Source organism: Lepidochelys olivacea, assembly GCF_965140295.1.
Source record: "Lepidochelys olivacea isolate rLepOli2 genome assembly, chromosome: 1".
NCBI classification, from domain to species: Eukaryota; Metazoa; Chordata; order Testudines; family Cheloniidae; genus Lepidochelys; species Lepidochelys olivacea.
The window spans coordinates 116,326,705-116,344,909 of record NC_140411.1 but is presented as its reverse complement, the minus strand read 5'-3'; the positions used below and the strand labels follow the sequence as shown (position 1 = coordinate 116,344,909).

Sequence of the window (18,205 nt, the reverse complement as noted above, 5' to 3'; positions counted from 1 at the left end):
GAGAAGGTGTTTCCAGAACAATTATCCCATTATGGGCAGGCTTTAAAACAGTGGTGAATGCCACTGGGTATTAAAAGGCAGGATATTAAAATACGCTGGTGTGTAAATGTAAACACCTGATATTTTTGACTAAGAGGTTTACAATTCCTACAGAGAAATTGTTTTAGCGAGATTAAGTTCTGAAATGTTTAAAGACTTGCTAAGAGGAAAATTGTACCAAGTCTGCTTGCTAATATGCTTTTTATTCTGTGACAGAAATTTTCATGATTATGACAGCAACATGGACGTTACGTCCTGGTTCTGAAACCATGAAGAAGTCTTGATCTGCTAAAAAATAGAGCAGTTGCATGAGATAAGGTGATATCAGGTTTCAGTGTCGAGCACCCTTGTGAAAAGACGTTAGAATCATAAAGGCCTTCTCATAGCGTGTGTTCTACTTGAGTGTCAGTCCTGGAGCTAGGACAGATACTAATGGGACCTTGCTTTGTTAGCACACTATCCAGGAGTTATGCCTTTCATATTTTTTTTCAAGTTACTATTTTTTGTCCAAGGTGCATAGTTAAAGAGTGTACTTAATCTTTATTTTTATTCTTCTAGATGGTTCAAGAGGGAATATACTTAAGCTGATGCTTCAAAAACGTGAAGGTAAAACCTCCTTAACAAACTGCAAAATTGTTATCTCAGCTTTCTAAGCAGGTTTAAATGCAGTTGCAACAGATGAAAATGCTAACGGATAAAAAATATTAGCTCACTCACCCATCTTTCCAATGAAAGCTAAGGCACATGGGCAGAAACACCTGTCAGAGACACTTCTATGTACTAAAGTACAACACATGTATTATTGATTTTAGGGTTATTAGGAAAGCCCGGTCGAAAAGTGACCCTGGTGGCTAAAGTCAGCACCACTGATCGGGCCATTAAAAGTCTGGTCGGCAGCAAAACGGCGCAGGCAGGCAGGCTCCCTACCCAGCTCTGTGCATCTCCCGGAAGCAGTGACATGTACCTCCTGCTGCTAGATGTAGGGGCGGGCAGGGAGGCTCCATGAGCGCCGGCTCTGCAGCTCCCATTGGCCAGGAACCCTAGCCAATGGGAGCAGCATGGGCAGCTCTGGGCAGGGGCAACACACAGAGCTGCCTGACTGTGCTTCCGCCTAGGAGCCAGAGGGCCATGTTGCTGCTTCCTGGGAGCCGCCTGAGGTAAGTGCTACCTGGAGCCTTCACCCCGCATACTTTCCCACACCCCAACCCCGTTTCCCAGCCCAGAGCCCCCTCCCACACCCAAACTCCTTCCTGGTGCTCACACCCCTCCTCCACCCCAACCTCCTATCCCAGCTCAGAGCCCCTTCCTGCATCCCAAACCCCACATCCTCAGCCCCCACCTCAGAGCCCACTGTGATGGGTTCGGTCACAGAGGCCCCTCCTCCCCCTTGGCACTGCCAGCTGATGTGCTGAAACTACCTCTGAGCCTATTTTCCCTGATGGCTTGGGACTCCAGAGCCCTAACTTGTTGAGCCAGACACTCCATTCTGCTGCAACACAGATCCAGTCTGAACCGTGCCCCCAAAGCTGCAGGCCTTAACTGAAAACCACTCAGCAGGTTACCTATCTCCGACACCCAGCTCCCAGCGGGATCCAAACTCCAAATACATTTGTTTTACTCTGTATAAAGTTTATACAGGGTAAACTCATGAATTGTCCACCCTCTATAACACTGATAGAAAGATATGCACAGCTGTTTGCTCCCCCAGGTATTAATCACTTACTCAGGGCTAATTAATAAACAAAAGTGATTTTATTAAGTATAAAATGTAGGATTTAAGTGGTTTCAAGTAATAACAGACAGAACAAAGTAAGTTACCAAGCAAAATAAAACAAAACACGCAAGTCTAAGCCTAATACTTTAAGAAACTGAATACAGATAAATCTCACCCACAGAGATGTCCAATAAGCTTTTTTCACAGACTAGACTTCTTCCTAGTCTGGGCCCAATCCTTTTCCCTGGTGCAGTCCTTGTTAGCTCCAGCTCAGGTCATAACTAGGGGATTTCTCATGACTGGCAGCCCCCCTTGTTCTGTCCCCCCCTTTTATAACTTTGGCACAAGGCAGGAATCATGTGTCTCTCTGGATCCACACCTATCCTTCTAAATGGGAAAAGTACCAGGTTTAAGATGGATTCCAGTTCAGGTGACATGATCACATGTCACTGTAAGACCTCCTTCTTCATTACCTAGGAGCTGGAAGACACCAACACAGGAAGGCTTGCAGATAAACAAACCCATTCACCGGTCATTGATTCTGAAGCACCCTTAATGGCTTCCATTTAACATGTTTACAGCAGTAATACAAATTTTATATCTAACTCCAGACATAGAAATAATACATGCAAACAAATAGGATGAACACACTCAGTAGATCATAAGCGTTGTAATGATACCTTACAAGAGACCTTTTGCATGAAGCATATTTTAGTTACATCATATTCACACTTATAAACATATTTCCATAAAACATATGGAGTGCAACGTCACACCCAACCTCCCTGCCCTGCCTGGAGCCCCCTCTCATGACCTGAACCCCTCATTTCTTGCCCCACTCCGGAGCCTGCACTCGCAGCCCAGAGCCTGTACACCCTCCCACCCGCAGAACCCCTTGGCAGCATCCCCCAGCACAGAGCCCCCTTCTGCACCCCAGAGACCACACCCCCAGGTGGAGCCTCACTCCCCTCCTGTACCCCAACCTACTCCCTCAGCCCAGAGCCCGCATCCGCACCCTGTACCCCTCATTTCTGGTCCCACCCAAGCCGGAGCCCCCACCCGCTCTTGCACTCCAACCCCTCCTTGCCCACTCCCGGTGAAAATGAGTTAGTGAACAAGGGTGGGGGAGGATGAGTGGGATGACGTGAGTGTGGGGGCAGGGCCTCGTCAAAGCAGTGGGGCAGGGCCTCAAGGAGCAGGACAAGGGTGTTCAGTTTTCTGCTATTAGAACTTTGGGAACCCTAGTTGTGCCTACACCTGCCTGTCAGCTCTGAAACGGATAAACGTCTTGTTAATACAACATGTGGATTACAGTCATCACACTGACGCAAGATGGGATCATCTCCATAACAGATAGATAGTAAACCAACAGGAAAAAAAAGATCTTGGGCCCAGTGTACCTACATTCTGTTCTACACACCTGAATGTCAAAGTGCCATGCACGCAGGCGCCAAGAGATGCATCCATATCACAGAGCAGTCACAAGTTACATTAATTCCAGCCTGTAGGTACAGATGTAACCCACACACCTCCTGGGTGTGCTGTTCTGTCCCATCTAGTGGCATGGAGACCACTTAGAGAGAGAGAAATTAATGAGTCTGCTCGACAGCCTTCGCTAACAGCCAGTTGGCTTTTAGCTTATGCAGTAGAAGCTCATGCATTTAGCTCCAGCGGTCCCAGGTTTGCTCCTGCCCGCCAATGACCGGGGTCTGTCAGAGTCACACTGAGATTCCCCAAGGAGCAGTGATTCAGCACCAATCTCTGCTGTGATGGCAAGTGCAGAGCAGAAAAGGAACAAGTTAAAGCTGCTTGGGACACTTTTTTCTCCTTTGTCTCCACTCCTGGTAAAGGTGAACACACTGATTTGGCCCTGACTGTGCCTCCTTCCCGCCCCCGCCAAGGCACATTTTTTAAAAAAGGGCCTAATGTGCAAATGACCTGAAGTGGCACAACATTAGGAGCCAAGGTGATGGCTGGGGGAGCTGGAGTGGGGAGAAGCAGGGCTGTACCAGATGGAGAGGCCAGTTGAAACACATGCAAAGCTGCAGCCCCTGCCCCTTACCAGCTGCCAACCTGCTCTGTGATTGAACCATAGACCGCCCCCACCTCCCCCCATTCAGATAGGACTCTGATGCCTGCTACTCCCAGATTCTGGGGAATCTTCCTATCTTCTTCTGGGTTTCTCAGTATCTTCGTACACTACTCCTGCTAGCAGTGGTGATGCCTCCCCGCCCCACTGCCCTGCACTAAGGGTCTGAGATCCTCTTTCCAGGTGCTCTCTAGCTCCGGTCTCAGCACTGGCTGCAAGCTAGGAGGACAGTGCAGAAGAAGCAGTTTCTGGCCTTCCTTGCCACAGCATCCCCTGTAGCAGACGAAGCAGTGCAGCAACAGCTGTGCTTGCTTGGCCGGCCACTGTGCAGTAGGAGGGATTTGGAGTGGCATGGCTGTGGGAGGAGCTTTAGTAGCCAGCCCAAGGGGAGTGGTGTGGAGAATGAGAAGGTGTTGCAGAGACCATGAAGACATGTATGGCCAGTTATAGTTCTCACCAGCAAGGGGACCCCCACTGACTATGTCCCTGGTTCCGAAACATTTGAGTACTGCAGCCTCCCTACAGATATTTTAAAACTTGGTAGGTCCCCACAGCCAAATACCATTTTCTGTTGTTATTTTTTAACCAACTCAGGACACTAGAGTTTTGATGGTTTTGTGACTTTATTAAACTACATACAAGTTAATTGTATAATCTGGTCTAATCCAGGATTTTAAAAATTGTAATTTGAAAATATGGATTTCTTGGCATGTTCGGACACAGCCTCAGATTTTAATGAGAAGAATGGGCCTGTTTCAGACGCAGCATTTGGTTGTATCTCTGATAGCATCATACATAAATTGTTTTCCAAATGTAAACGATTTCTGTGTTTAGTTTACACAGAAATCACTGCTGAAAACACAGACTCATGGAGATAACTTGAAGTGAATGGAAGTAGCCATTTCATAGCTTTATCTCTGAGTTCTCTGTACTCTCCTTTAAAAGAAATCCAGAGTTCCTGATTGGTTAGATTTGAAAACATGGCCTTCAGCATGTGATCACTTAATAATTTGAAGAAAGTTTGAGCCAAGCTACTTAAAATTGGAGTGGAGTCAACTGTTACCAGGTTTCAAATCCAAGTGGTGTCTGGAGACTTATGGGGCTGAGGGAGAGAGATGGGCAAAATCCAGAATGAAGTAAACTGACAATGTCTATTCTATTTGATTGATTGTGTGGGTTATTGTTACTACTATGCACGCAATAGTAACAGAGTACAGCCAAGCACGAAGGTGGTGACTTATTGCTAAAGGCATTATTAGGCTCATACATTTTGGGCTGATTAAAAAAATTACTGGCATGTCATTTGGGGACTTCATTTCAGCTCCTGCGCCTGCTAAAACAGAGGTGTTAGTGAAAGAACACACGGCCAAGGAGTTCTTAGGCAGCCTGAAACGCCAGAGGCGCCAGCTGTGGGACAGGACTCAGCCTGACGTACAGCAGTGGTATCAGCAATTCCTCTACCTGGGATTTGATGAAGCGGTGAGTACTAGTCTTACCCGTAGCAATGGGGACTTTGTGTATGTGCAAACATAGTGATACTAAGAATACATATCAATTAAAAAGTGGCTTATTCCTTTTTTTTTCCCACACATTTGACATTCTCGCACCTTTTGAAAATAGAGAATAATAAATTGTGACGGATAAATGCAAACCCAGTAGTTACTTTTGATAGCTTGATTTAAAACCCTGTTCATAAAAAATTATCAAGAAAACATATTCCAAAATTTTGAATCTCGTTGGGCTTCAATTTAATGAAATTGTCATCTGGTTTACATGGAAGAGTGTGTATGCAAGAGAGACATACACCAAACAAAGTTACAAGTGTTGAAATGAGCATTGTGGTCTCAGTATATTATTTTTGGGTGTTTGGACAAATCACAAATCCACTCATAGTTTGGCATGATTGGCATTCTTCTGAGAAGAGGCAAGGAATTTGAATACTGGCTAGAGCATTGGCAGTTGTGGGTAGAGGCTTTTAAATCACGTAACTTTGATCAGTGCTGTAACTTTCTAATTTGCATGAGCACTAAAGGTACCTAGGCACCTAACTTCTGTAGAACTCAAGGGAAGTTAAACCACTAAATAGCTACATTTTAAGTTAATTAGAAAGTTTAAAGTGTATACTATTTGAAGGCATTTGACAAGCCTCCTTTCAAATGACAGTATCCAGAAAAATAGTTAATTTGTAGGAATGTTGGGGTGAAACAGAGTTCCAGTTCCTATGCATATTGCACAAAGCTGTAACTGAGAGATCACTGAAAGTGCAGAATAGACATATTTATAGCCACACAGTCCCAGCTCTAATATAAAGAAGAGGTAAAAAATAAAAAGGAGGACTTGTGGCACCTTAGAGACTAACCAATTTATTTGAGCATAAGCTTTCGTGAGCTACAGCTCACTTCATCGGATGCCTACTGTGGAAAGTGTAGATCTTTTTATACACACAAAGCATGAAAAAATACCTCCCCCCACCCCACTCTCCTGCTGGTAATAGCTTATCTAAAGTGATCACTCTCCTTACAATGTGTATGATAATCAAGGTGGGCCATTTCCAGCACAAATCCAGGGTTTAACAAGAACGTCTGAGGAGGGGGGGAGGAAAAACCAAGGGGAAATAGGATACCTTGCATAATGACTTAGCCACTCCCAGTCTCTATTCAAGCCTAAGTTAATTGTATCCAATTTGCAAATGAATTCCAATTCAGCAGTCTCTTGCTGGAGTCCGGATCCTGGATTTGTGCTGGAATCTGTTTACTGCAATCATTTTGGAAGGCCCAATGATTTTTTTTAAAAAACCTACCTTTTTTCAAAGCAGCAAAGGCTTAACATTCCTAAAACAAACCAGAAGAACCCATTACTTTATTTTCCCTTGTTTTTTGCAAAAATGATTGTGGCTTTAGAATACAAATGCATTCTCTCTCACCTTTTGTCTGCAGAAATTTGAAGACGACATCTCCTACTGGACAAACTTGGGACGTGGTGGCAATGAATATTATGGCGGCTACTACCAGCACCATTACGATGAAGATGCACCTATTGGGCCCCGAAACCCACACACCTTCAGGCATGGAGCAAGTGTCAACTACGACGATTATTAACCTAATTTATTCTACTGTAACTAAGAATTGTAGGTCTGTATCGGATTGAGCGGAGCCCTAGCCTCACTCACTCGCATCCTCTCTCTCCCCCTTCCCCCCCTCTTTTTTTTTTTTTTTTTTTTTAATAGTAGCTTTTTCTTATAAACAAAGAAGAAAGAAACTGCCTAGCACAGAAGCCTATTTGGAATGGGCTTCTATAATTACTTAATAGTACAGTATGTAGAAGTGTTAGAATTAAAGTCTTTTGGTAAAATAAGCATTTTTCTATTGCTTGGGTAGACAGAGATTGCAATAGCGGAGTTCATTTCAAAGCACTGCATTATTAGAGATTACATTTTCAAGGGCTTTTTACTCATTCTTAAAAACTGATTGCCTGATTTCACCCAGTTTTGGTGGATTTTATAAGACAATGCGTTTCAATGTGCTCAGTTATTTTGGTCTGTTGTCAGTACAGTAAATAAATCCCACACTCTTAGAGGAAGATGTGTTTCCTCAAATTTAAACATCTTCCAGGGTTCTTTCCCTACATTTCCATTTTCAGCACCCTCTAATGCATAATACATGTTAAATACTATAGCACTTTTATAGTTCATGTTGCGTCCTTTACAGCTTGGCTGTAGAAGTTTAACCTGGGCTGAAACTTGCCATAAAATTATCAAAGGAGCTATTTTAAAGTTGTGAGTGTAAAAATAATAGATGTTTAAAGTGTCTCTCCATCGCTATATAATCAGGTATAAAAATATATTGTCCCATGAAATTAATAGTGATGAAATAGCACCAGACAGTGCCCTCTGCCGTGGTCATGGGAAGTACAGCTTGGATACGATCACATTATGCTCTTAAAAGGGAACAGAAAGCTATGATCAAAAAATTGTGTCTGAATGAAAATGGTAGCAAGTTAATGAAGAAAAAAACATCCAGGATAGGAACTTATGGCACACTGGGGCTTGAAGTAAATAAGAATTTCCAACACCGTGCATAAGTATAATGTCTTTATGCCAGCCATCAAGTCGCCTAAGCCTTACCCATTACTGATCTTCTGTCTACAGCCCACCTCAGCAGATGTAGTGTGATGGAGAACCACCCAGCAGCCCAAGCAGTACACTAGTGCAGGGATGCGCTCCAGAGGCAGATGCTTGGAGATGAAAACAGATTTTTAAAAATGCTAGTTAGTTTTCCTTTGCACCTGGCCCCATCTATCAAGTGTTTTTATGCAGATGAAAACTGGTTAAATTTATACACAGAAAATGTTTCCTTTTATGTTTTTGGATCATTTGCACATAGGCTCCCAGTCAGTTAAACTAAATTTAGTTAAATTGGTGTAACTTTCTCATGTAGACAAGGCCTCAGCTACCTTTTTACACTGCATTAAGTAAGCTTCTCTTGACACCATGTCTTACATGAGTGAAAAATGCTAGTTTTGGAAGCTTTTCTCACCCTTCTGTGTCCCTGCTAAAAATCAGCAGGGCTTTAGAACACTCAACTGAAGTTGGTGACTCCCCCCGCAAAATTTCAGACCTCAACATCCCGTGAAAGGAAACATCATGAACAATTACAAGAATATTACATGGTCTTTCTGAACGTCCTTTGACACAAATTTAAACCAAAAAGGAACTATACTGCCCCATTTTTGGTCCTGAGATAAAGCTTTGGTTTTTAGAACAGATTTTAAACTACATATAGTATTAAAATAAGTTATTATACAAGTCTATGGAAATCCTCAACGTTACTTATTTAAACTTCTCCAAAATGGTTCTGGCCAGAAAAAACAGCTAACGGGAGGCCACGTTTTCCTCTTCTCATATGCAGACAATATAGATAGCCCATTGGTGAATCATAGAAATGTAGGCCTGAAAGTGACCGTGATAGGTCAACTACTCCAGCCGCCTGCACTGAGGCGGGACTAAGTGTGATGGGTTTGTTCACAGAGACCCCCTTGGGACTGTCACTTGGTGTGCTGGAATTACCTCTGAGCCCGTTTTCCACTGCCAGCCTGGGACTCCAGAACCCTGCCTTGTTGAGCCAGACACGCTAGCCTGCTGCAACACAGACCCAGGTCTGGCCCATGCCCCTAAAGCTGCAGACTTTAACCAAAAACTGCTCAGCAAGTCACCTATCTCTAGCACCCAGACACCCAGTTCCCAATGGGATCCAAACCCCAAATAAATCCATTTTACTCTGTATAAAGTTTATACAGGGTAAACTCATGAATTGTCCACTCTCTATAACACTAATAGAGAGATATGCACAGCTGTTTGCTCCCCCAGGTATTAATCACTTACTCTGGGTTTACTAATAAACAAAAGTGATTTTTTGAAGTATAAAATGTAGGATTTAAGTGGTTTCAAGTAATAAGAGACACAACAAAGTAAGTTACCAAGCAAAATAAAACAAAACACGCAAGTCTAAGCCTAATACTTTAAGAAACTGAATACAGGTAAATCTCACCCACAGAGATGTTCCGATAAGCCTTTTTTCACAGACTAGACTTCTTCCTAGTCTGGGCCCAATCTTTTCCCTGGTGCAGTCCTTGTTAGTTCCAGCTCAGGTCGTAACTAGGGGATTTCTCATGACTGGCAGCCCCCTTTGTTCTGTTCCCCCCCTTTAATAGCTTTGGCACAAGGCAGGAATCTTGTGCCTCTCTCTGGATCCACCCCTCTCCTTCTAAATGGGAAAAGCACCAGGTTTAAGATGGATTCCAGTTCAGGTGACATGATCACATGTCACTGTAAGACCTCCTTCTTCATTACCTAGGAGCTGGAAGACACCAACACAGGAAGGCTTGCAGGTAAACAAACCCATTCACCGGTCATTGATTCTGAAGCACCCTTAATGGCTTCCATTTAACATGTTTACAGCAGTAATACAAATTTTATATCTTATTCTCCTAACTCCAGACATAGAAATAATACATGAAAACAAATAGGATGAACACACTCAGTAGATCATAAACTTTGTAATGATACCTTACAAGAGACCTTTTGCATGAAGCATATTTTAGTTACATCATATTCACACTTATAAACATATTTCCATAAAACATATGGAGTGCAACGTCACACTAAGTACCTAGCTCAGCCTTGACAGGTGTTTGGCTAACCTGTTCTTAAAAACCTCTAGTGATGGAGCTTCCACAACCTCCCTAGGTAATTTGTTCCAGTGCTTAGCTAACTTAATAGTTAGGAAGTTTTTCATAATGTCTCACCTAAATCTCCCTTGCTGCAATTTAAGCCCATTACTTCTTGTGCTGTCCTCAGCAGTTAAGGAGAAAACTTTATCAATCACCCTACAGAAGAAAATAAAACAGCCATATTGGTCCAGGCCAATGGCCCATCTAGCCTGTATCCTGTCTTTCAACAGTGGCCAATGCCAGGTGCTTCAGAGGTAATGAACAGAACACGCAATCATCGAGTGATCCTGTTGTCCACTCAAGCTTCTGACAACAGAGGCTAGCGATACTCAGAGCAAGGTGTTCCATCTCTGACCATTTGGCTAGTATCCATTGATGGACCTATCCTCCATGATCTTTTCTAGTTCTTTTTTGAATCCTGTTACAGGTTTGGCCTTCACAACATCCCCAGCAACAAGTTCCACAGGTTGACTGGGCATTGTATGAAGAAGTACTTCCTTTTGTTTTAAACCTGCTTCCTATTAATTTCATTGGGTGACTCCTGGTTCTTGTATTATGCGAAGGAGTAAATAACGTTTCCTTATTCACTTTCTCCACGCCATCATGATTTTTATAGATCTCTATCATATCCCCCCTTAGTCGTCTCTTTTCCAAGCTGAAATGTCCCAGTCTTTTTAATCTCTCCTCCTATGGAAGCTGTTCTATGCCCCAATCCTTTTTGTTGCCCTTCTCTGTAATCCTGTCCTCGAAAGCGCTTGCAACTCCTCCCATCTTGGTATAACGGGCAAACTTTGTGTATGTATTCACTATGCTATTATCTAAATCATTTATGAAGATATTGATTAGAACTAGACCCAGGATAAATTCCTGCCAGAGCATAATTCATACACCTTTCCAGCTTGATTGTGAACCATTGATGATTACTCTCAGTGTATGCTTTTCTAACCAGTTGTGCACCCATTTCCTAGTAGGTTCATCTAGGCTTTATTTCACTAGTTTCCTTATCAGAAGGTCAAGTGAGGCAGTATCAACTGCCTCACTAAGATATATCACATCATCTGCTTCCCCACAATGCTTGTTACCCTGTCAAAGGATTATTTGACATAATTTGTTCTTGACAAATCCATGTTGACTGCTCTTTATCGCCTTCTTTTCTTCGAGTTGCTTTGCTCCATTATCTTTCTAACTAGCAGAGTTAAGCTGATTGGTCTATAATTCTCCGAGTTGTACTTGTTCCCCTTTTGACAGAGAGGTACTATGTTTTCTCTTTGCCAGTCTTCTGGGATTGCTCCCATCCTCCATGAGGTCGCAAAGATAATTGCTAAAGGCTCAGAGATCTCTTCAGGCAGTTCCTTAAGTGTTCTAGAAAACAACATGCCTGGTCATCATGGTTGTTGAAATCACGTAGCTATCCTTATAAAATGGAAAAGCGGTCAATGTTCAGAGAGAGTTCCTAAAGAATATGAACAGTTTGGCTCTGAGCCAGCTTTTAATGTTTCAAGACCTGACAAGGTCACGTTCCTCGTGCATGCTGAATCAGTAATTCAGACCAAGCGGTGGTCCTACCAATTTTCTGAGAAAGTGTACAAAATGCCTGCGGGATCTCACTTCTTTTTCAAAGGACACCACTAATAATGGACATGCCTACAGTGACAGAGAAACATTTTCAACAACTGTCTGTCCACTTCTCCCTCACACAAGAGGCAGGCTCCCAGCTACAGCTGGGCAACATTATTTAAAAAAAAAAACAAAATGTAATTTTGGGTCAACTAAAACTGTTTGCAAATTCAGGATAAGACATTTCGGCCAAAAGTAAAAAGGGGTGAGGGTAGAGGAGAATGAAAACAAAACAAAACAGAATGAAACACTGATATTTTTGTTTTGAATTTAGCTAGAATTAGCTTTAAAAAACTTTTTTTTAAAAAAACCCAACTCAACTAAAGCCATTTTTTGTTGTTTTGGCAAGAACCAACACCAAATTGTCATTTCAGGGTGACCCAGCTCAAAATGTGTTTCAGATGTTTCTGTTTTGCCACTGACCTGAAGAGGGCGAAAAAAAACCAAAAAACAGTTATTCCCCTAGCTCTACTCCTAACCTCCTCTTCACACACACCTGGATCAGCTCATGCCGCTCAGCTTCCTTTCCTCTCTGTGGCTGTCTGGGCCTCCCAGGTGCAGAAAGATGTTACAGAGAGCCCCCCCTGCACCCACAGATCCCAGTGGCCAAGGACAAGGGGACTCCTGAGCAGCAGCAACTGCCAGCAGATCAAACCATTCCACCTAGGCTCATGCTCCCCTCTTCCAGGCTAGGTGCCCTTCTCAGACCCAATACACCTTCCCCTTTTCCCCAGGAAAGTCCCAGTTTCAGACACTTTCTCATGGGCTCCTGAGCAGCAACGTGAATTTCCAGGGAAAGACAGAGACCCCAGCAAATGGGAGGTTAGACACTCAACAGTCCTAGCCTCTATGGTGTTGCTGAAGTTGCACAATGTGTGGTCCTGCACGAACTCATTTATACCTTCGCGATCTTCCCACGTAGGTGCAGTGCGCCCCTCCCCCATCCCTGTCCACGCCCTGCAGTGCTGGGGCCAGGAGCAGGGCGGTGGCTCTAGGAGGGCGGTGGATGCAGACAGGGCTAAGGGGGCTGAGGCTGGGACCAGAGCCTGCAGCATAACCCGGGACCCCACATAAAACCATGATTTTAATCCCATCACATTTATTACCTTTCTTCTATCTGTTCACCTTTGGGAGGAATTGTTCCACTCCCAATTTGTGTGCAATCATTTTGGATTCAAAATTCAGCTGTAAAATTAGGCTTTAAAAAAAGAACAAAAAACCATGTTAATGAAATGCTCATGCAGCCTTCCTGAATGAATTCCTGTTTATCTACAGCACACATAGTAGGCGGTAAGACTCCCCCCACCCCGACCAGCCAGCACTTCTGAGCCCTGAGAAGAAGGGAGGGAGAAGAGACCCCACACACTTTCTGTAGGGATAAGAGAGGTAGTTTAGTATCTGGGGCTAATGCCAGTTTTGGTCTCTTTGCGGAGTCTGCCAATTAAAGCAAAGCGCGGTGGTGTTTTTAAGATGTGCAAACCAAAATGGAGACATGAAGTCCCCTAGTAATTGCTCATATTTGCACCTTCACGAGTGAAGTTTTCTGTGAAGATGTGTTTATTTAATAAAGTTCCAACCTTTTTGGAACTCAGTGTGGCAGGACCTTCTACTCTGCAAACACAAGTATCCTCTCTTCCACCCTACTTAATCATGTTCAAACAAACCTCATCCTAAATGCTGCATCCTATTCGTAAAGGGACAGTTCCCACTAATCAAAATATAACAAATATTAATACATTGTACAAATATAGTTCACATTAAAGTATATTTAAATTATCCCAGGTTCCTCACACTAATTCCTCCCCGCCCATGGGTCATGCACGAATAATGTTTGATCTACAACACTGAGACACAGCACAGAGCTCTTCCTGTTTTGCTATAGTAGTAGCTGGTGAAGAAACACGTTATCCTCCCTGAGGAAAGGTCAGTCCATAGATGTAAAGTATTAACAGAGAATGTACTCAGATCTCTGGCTCTAAAAGCATGAACCTCTCCTATGTGAGTTAGGAGGTGCAAAAAGTAGACTCAAGTCTCTATGTGATCTAGCCACTACAGAGTTCTACTTCTGACTGTGCCCGCAGTGACCATATCCAGCCTCTCTGTTATCTTAGCTGTACATCATTACACCTTCCCTCGGGTAGGGTATATGGAAGCTTTGGGTAAGAATAGTTGTGAAGCACACAAATAGTCATAGCAGTCATTGGAAGAGCTGGGTTTAGAACTCATGGGCTGATGGCTTATATCTCAGTGCACCTTCCCCTAGATTGCAGGAGTCTCTTTCTGAAAATGCATGATATTTTACCAGGTATATGGGAATGACACTTGACAGGTCTGAATTTATTGTCCTGTTTCCGAACATCCATCCTTTTCTGCTGCCCCTTCCCAAATTCATGCCCTGCATCATCACATTCCTCTATACCCAGTCAGGTTCTCATGTGATGACTATAGGACCATCATTTTTACTGAGAGCAGCCTATCTTCAGCCCCATTGCAAATAGTGTGAGAAAATAGCCATCTTTGCTGGGGGCAGCCCCACTTTCACTAGCAAAGCCTGTCGGGAAATGACTGCCATCTTGTTGAAGGTAGCCTGTGACTTAGTCCCATTAACAGTGTCGGGAGATGGTGGCCATTTTAGAAAAGGGCAAAATGCTTCAAGACTGAAGGCAGAAATCAGAAAGCTGTGAGAACCCTTAAAAAGCCCAAATATGACATTCACACTAAAAATCATGAGTTCTCAATAACCCCGTTGGTGAGTGCTGGGACAGAGTGGCTCACACTCAGTGTGTGCTGTGGGGGAGTTTCAAAATGGGAGCCACAGCTGTGAGGAAAGGAGGAGCAGAGTAGACAGCAGTGGCAGAGCAAGGCCTCAGGACAGCCCCTCTGATCCTAGTTATTGGAGAGCTGAGCAGCTGGATCTGAAATAACCCTGTAAAGATTCTCTCCTGGAAGGAAGCAGGAGCAGCTGGGCTCCTTCTGCCTGGAGCCTTCTGGAAAAGCAACATGGAATTTTTCTTGGTTTGGCTGAGGGCATGCTCATTTCTCACCCTCACTGTGGTGTCTGGGTTCCTCACTCCTTTCCTTAGTGGCTATGGGAGTCTGACACCAGAAATCCCATCAGACTGTCAGCGAATGATGCTTGAAAATAACCAACCGTTTTGTTTCAGTTTCACTTAGGACTTAAAGGCACCTCAAGCCTGGCAACATGGACCTTTATGGCATGCCTCTGCTTGGTGCACCTGACACTGCAGTGAGAGCTGGGAGTAGGAGTAGAAAACAAAGAACTTCAGCAAATAACACAACATGAGGTCATCCATATTGAGATATGCAAAGTAGGGCATGCCTTCATTTACCTATAATCTCCAGATTTCCCAACCTCCAATCTGATTAGGTCTGGCATCTTCCTTCCACTGGTGACGCTTTGGGGCAGCAGCAGCAGCTAGCTCAGGCTTCTCTCTGACAGCTCCCCCCATTCCACCTACTGAGGATGTGTATAACGTTACATAAGTAATGAGGATCACATGCAGCCCCATGTCCTCTATCTCACAGGCGCCAGCTCTGTCAAGTAGACAGCCTGAAGTTACACCTGAATTTCAGTATTAACCATAAGCTACGTTGAACACTACAATGTTGATTTGAAACCACCATAAAGCCACTAACGGTTTTCAAATCTATGCTACTGCTACAATCTCAGATTTTGTTTTCGAGCAAGTTGAAGGATGTCATTTTGGCAGAGACAGGGGATTGAACCAGGGACCTCCAGAGCTAAAAGCAAGAGTTTACAGCTTGAGCTAGAGTTTGGCTCTGAAACTCAGAGCTGTAATACACTTATCTTCTCTGCAGATCAAGCACTGAGGACAATACATAACACACATGAACCACTGAGTTACAAAAGCACAAGACAGACTTCCTCTAATTCTCATCCCCTTATGAAGACAGACCAGGTAGTGAGCAAACCTAAACAGCATCTTTAATAGCAAACCATTGAGACGTCCATTGGACTTTTATCATTATTTCTTCTTTTATTCTAGACCATCAAGAAGCATGCGTGGTGGTTCACAGTACCGATAGAATGTTAGCTCTTGAGGGTCGGACCATAGCCCTGATTTTTAAAGGTTTTCGGGCATTCCCCTGCTCAGTGTTGCAAAGCCCACGGGATTTAGACGGCTAAATCCCATTTTCAAAATGGATTTAGGCACTTATGCATTTAAGTCCCACTGACTTTCAATGAGACCTAGGTTTTGCAACTCTGAGCAGAGGAATGCCTCAATATCTCTAAAAAAATCTAGCCTTATGCTTCCCAGTACCAGACAGTTGCAGTAAGTGCAGATATCCAACAAGTGGGAGATAATGGGATTTAGGTTCCTGTGATGAGATCACAGTTAGTCAGTACAGCGGTGTGTATTTCCTGATAAAATCAATAGTAAGTTTTGTTTTTAAGTAAAATACATGATTTCTCTCATGTTGGGGATGCTAAAGTTCTATTTTGTGTTTTAAAGGCATCGTATACTTTTGCACTGTGACAATCTAGGCCTAATGCAAACAATGACAAACTTTAATTATAATAACCTGAGGGTTTTTTGTTTTTGACATGAACATCTTTGAGCCCAAGAATCAGTTAAGAAATAAATATGATTTGAAAAGTGAAAAAAATATTATTGACCTTCAAACAGGATGACTTGTTTTTATAACAGATTATGGATTTTTTAAAAAAATTAACATTTGAGATATGTACAGATAAAACACAAACTATAGAACTATTTTAACTGAAAAACAAACCCGTAAGGAGAACTTTTCATATTTTATTAAAATAGCATATTCAACCACTGGTAACCAATAATACATTAACCTTTTTTCCCAGAGTACACACAACACAGTAGTGATTTAAAATATTCTTATCCATGATATTCAATGAAAACAGTCCAAATTCAAGTGTGCAACTAAAACTAAACCTCTGAAAAAACTCTGATTTAAAGAATACATAAAGCTCTCATACAGAATTCTTTTATACCCCTATATACTAAATGCCAGTGTTTCACTCACCTGACAATACTGCTAGCTTTTTCTCGTATGCATAGTATAACTTCTCATTTATAGTACCCATTTTATAAATAAATTGGTATATCCCATCCCGTTTATATTCATCTTCAGCTTCACAAAGAAACCAGTAAATAAAACTGTCAAAGACAGTCACAACAAATGATCTCACAGCAAGATATAAAACTTGAAGATACTCAAAAGATTTTTCTACTCTATTTTACATAAAAAGATAGATTTAAAAAGTGCAAGGCAAGATTTGCAGTATTTTTAAATTTTTAGGCACATCCACTTCTTTAAAGCAAGCTTTCGAATGAAATTCCAGTTTGTTCTTCATGATACCTGTTAAGTCTTTCTTTTTAAAAAAAGAAAAAAAATTACATCCTGTCAAACGTAAAGTAGGGAATCTCCTGTCCAATGTAACAGTTTTCAATTATGTCTTGTTCTTCCTTTTTTTATCCTTGCAGGTTTCGGTTTGGGGATATATTGATTGTTTGCCTGATATTCGAGTTCTTTACGAAAGTAGTGAATTGCTTTATTTAAACCTTCTTCCAAAGGGACCTGTTTAAAGAAAGAAGAGATGGTCATATCAGCCTAAAATTCCGGCTACTCTCATAACAGTGTATTATTATGGCTATCTTCTAAGTTATGAAAACACTGCTCTGAAATTCTTTATCAATAAAAACACAGAGCACCACCCACTGGTTACAGTATGTCTATGCACTTCTAACACACCCATCACTGTTATATCTAACGATCATTTACTAAATTAGAAACTGTCAATTCAGTCGGTAAATACCACATTTAGTACCAGACAGTAACACTTAACCCAGTTTACGCCCAAATACAAACTTGGTGAATCCCTTATATGCTTGTAAGAAACAAAAGAGGAAAAAGAATGTTTTTTGGCTTGTTTTGAATTATATTAAGAGAACATCCTCTAGATAAGCTGTGTAAATGGTGAGGCCTAATGAGGTTTAAATTAAAATACTTCTTTAAATTGGTCCACTAAGAAATAGCAATGGGGATATCAACCATGACGCAAAACTGACAGTTATAACAGTATCCCATTAGGAACTGATCATCTTGCTTTCTTTAAAAGAGTTAATTAGATTCTAATAATTTTGTGTGTAGTTAAGAGGAAGAATATTTTCCTCTTCTGTTTCCAGTTTTAAACAGTGTATTTTATACTCATGGGCACACAAAACCAGAAATATTTAACTCCTTTTCCAAGTATTGTAATCTCTGTTCTTGCTTATGTCACCAACATGAATTGATACAGTGATGGCACTTTAGAAATGCATACATTAACTACCAATGCACTTCTCCAATTCACTACCAATCCTCGTTCACCATTGGATAAGAGTACAAATTCTGGCATCCCATTAAAGTTGATAGAACATGATCTACTGCCACTTTTTAAAAACAAATTAGGTTCTGAATGCCCCAGGCACACAGGGGAAGAGGAATCTCATTACATCAAC

General features: G+C 42.2%; 2 protein-coding genes across 6 annotated transcripts in view; one reads left to right on the top strand and one right to left on the bottom strand.

The window, feature by feature from the left end:
- The window catches only part of ECRG4 (ECRG4 augurin precursor), a 33,844-nt gene extending 26,264 nt beyond the window's left edge, over positions 1-7,580 (top strand). For 2 of the 3 annotated variants that reach the window (XM_084618025.1, XM_084618024.1), the window contains exons 3-5: positions 598-645; positions 5,164-5,321; positions 6,779-7,580. In XM_084618025.1, the coding sequence (XP_084474151.1) occupies positions 598-645; positions 5,164-5,321; positions 6,779-6,940 (368 nt within the window). In that variant the 3' untranslated portion in view covers positions 6,941-7,580. The remainder of the gene's footprint in view (positions 1-597; positions 646-5,163; positions 5,322-6,778) is intronic. The other variant, XM_084618023.1, reaches the window with a different exon arrangement.
- Positions 7,581-16,487: 8,907 nt separating this feature from the next.
- Positions 16,488-18,205, bottom strand: part of UXS1 (UDP-glucuronate decarboxylase 1) — a 244,680-nt gene continuing 242,962 nt past the window's right edge. For 2 of the 3 annotated variants that reach the window (XM_084641852.1, XM_084641850.1), the window contains exon 15: positions 16,489-17,282. In XM_084641852.1, the coding sequence (XP_084497978.1) occupies positions 17,151-17,282 (132 nt within the window). In that variant the 3' untranslated portion in view covers positions 16,489-17,150. Of the gene's footprint in view, positions 17,283-18,205 lie in introns of all 3 variants that reach the window. The other variant, XM_084641851.1, reaches the window with a different exon arrangement.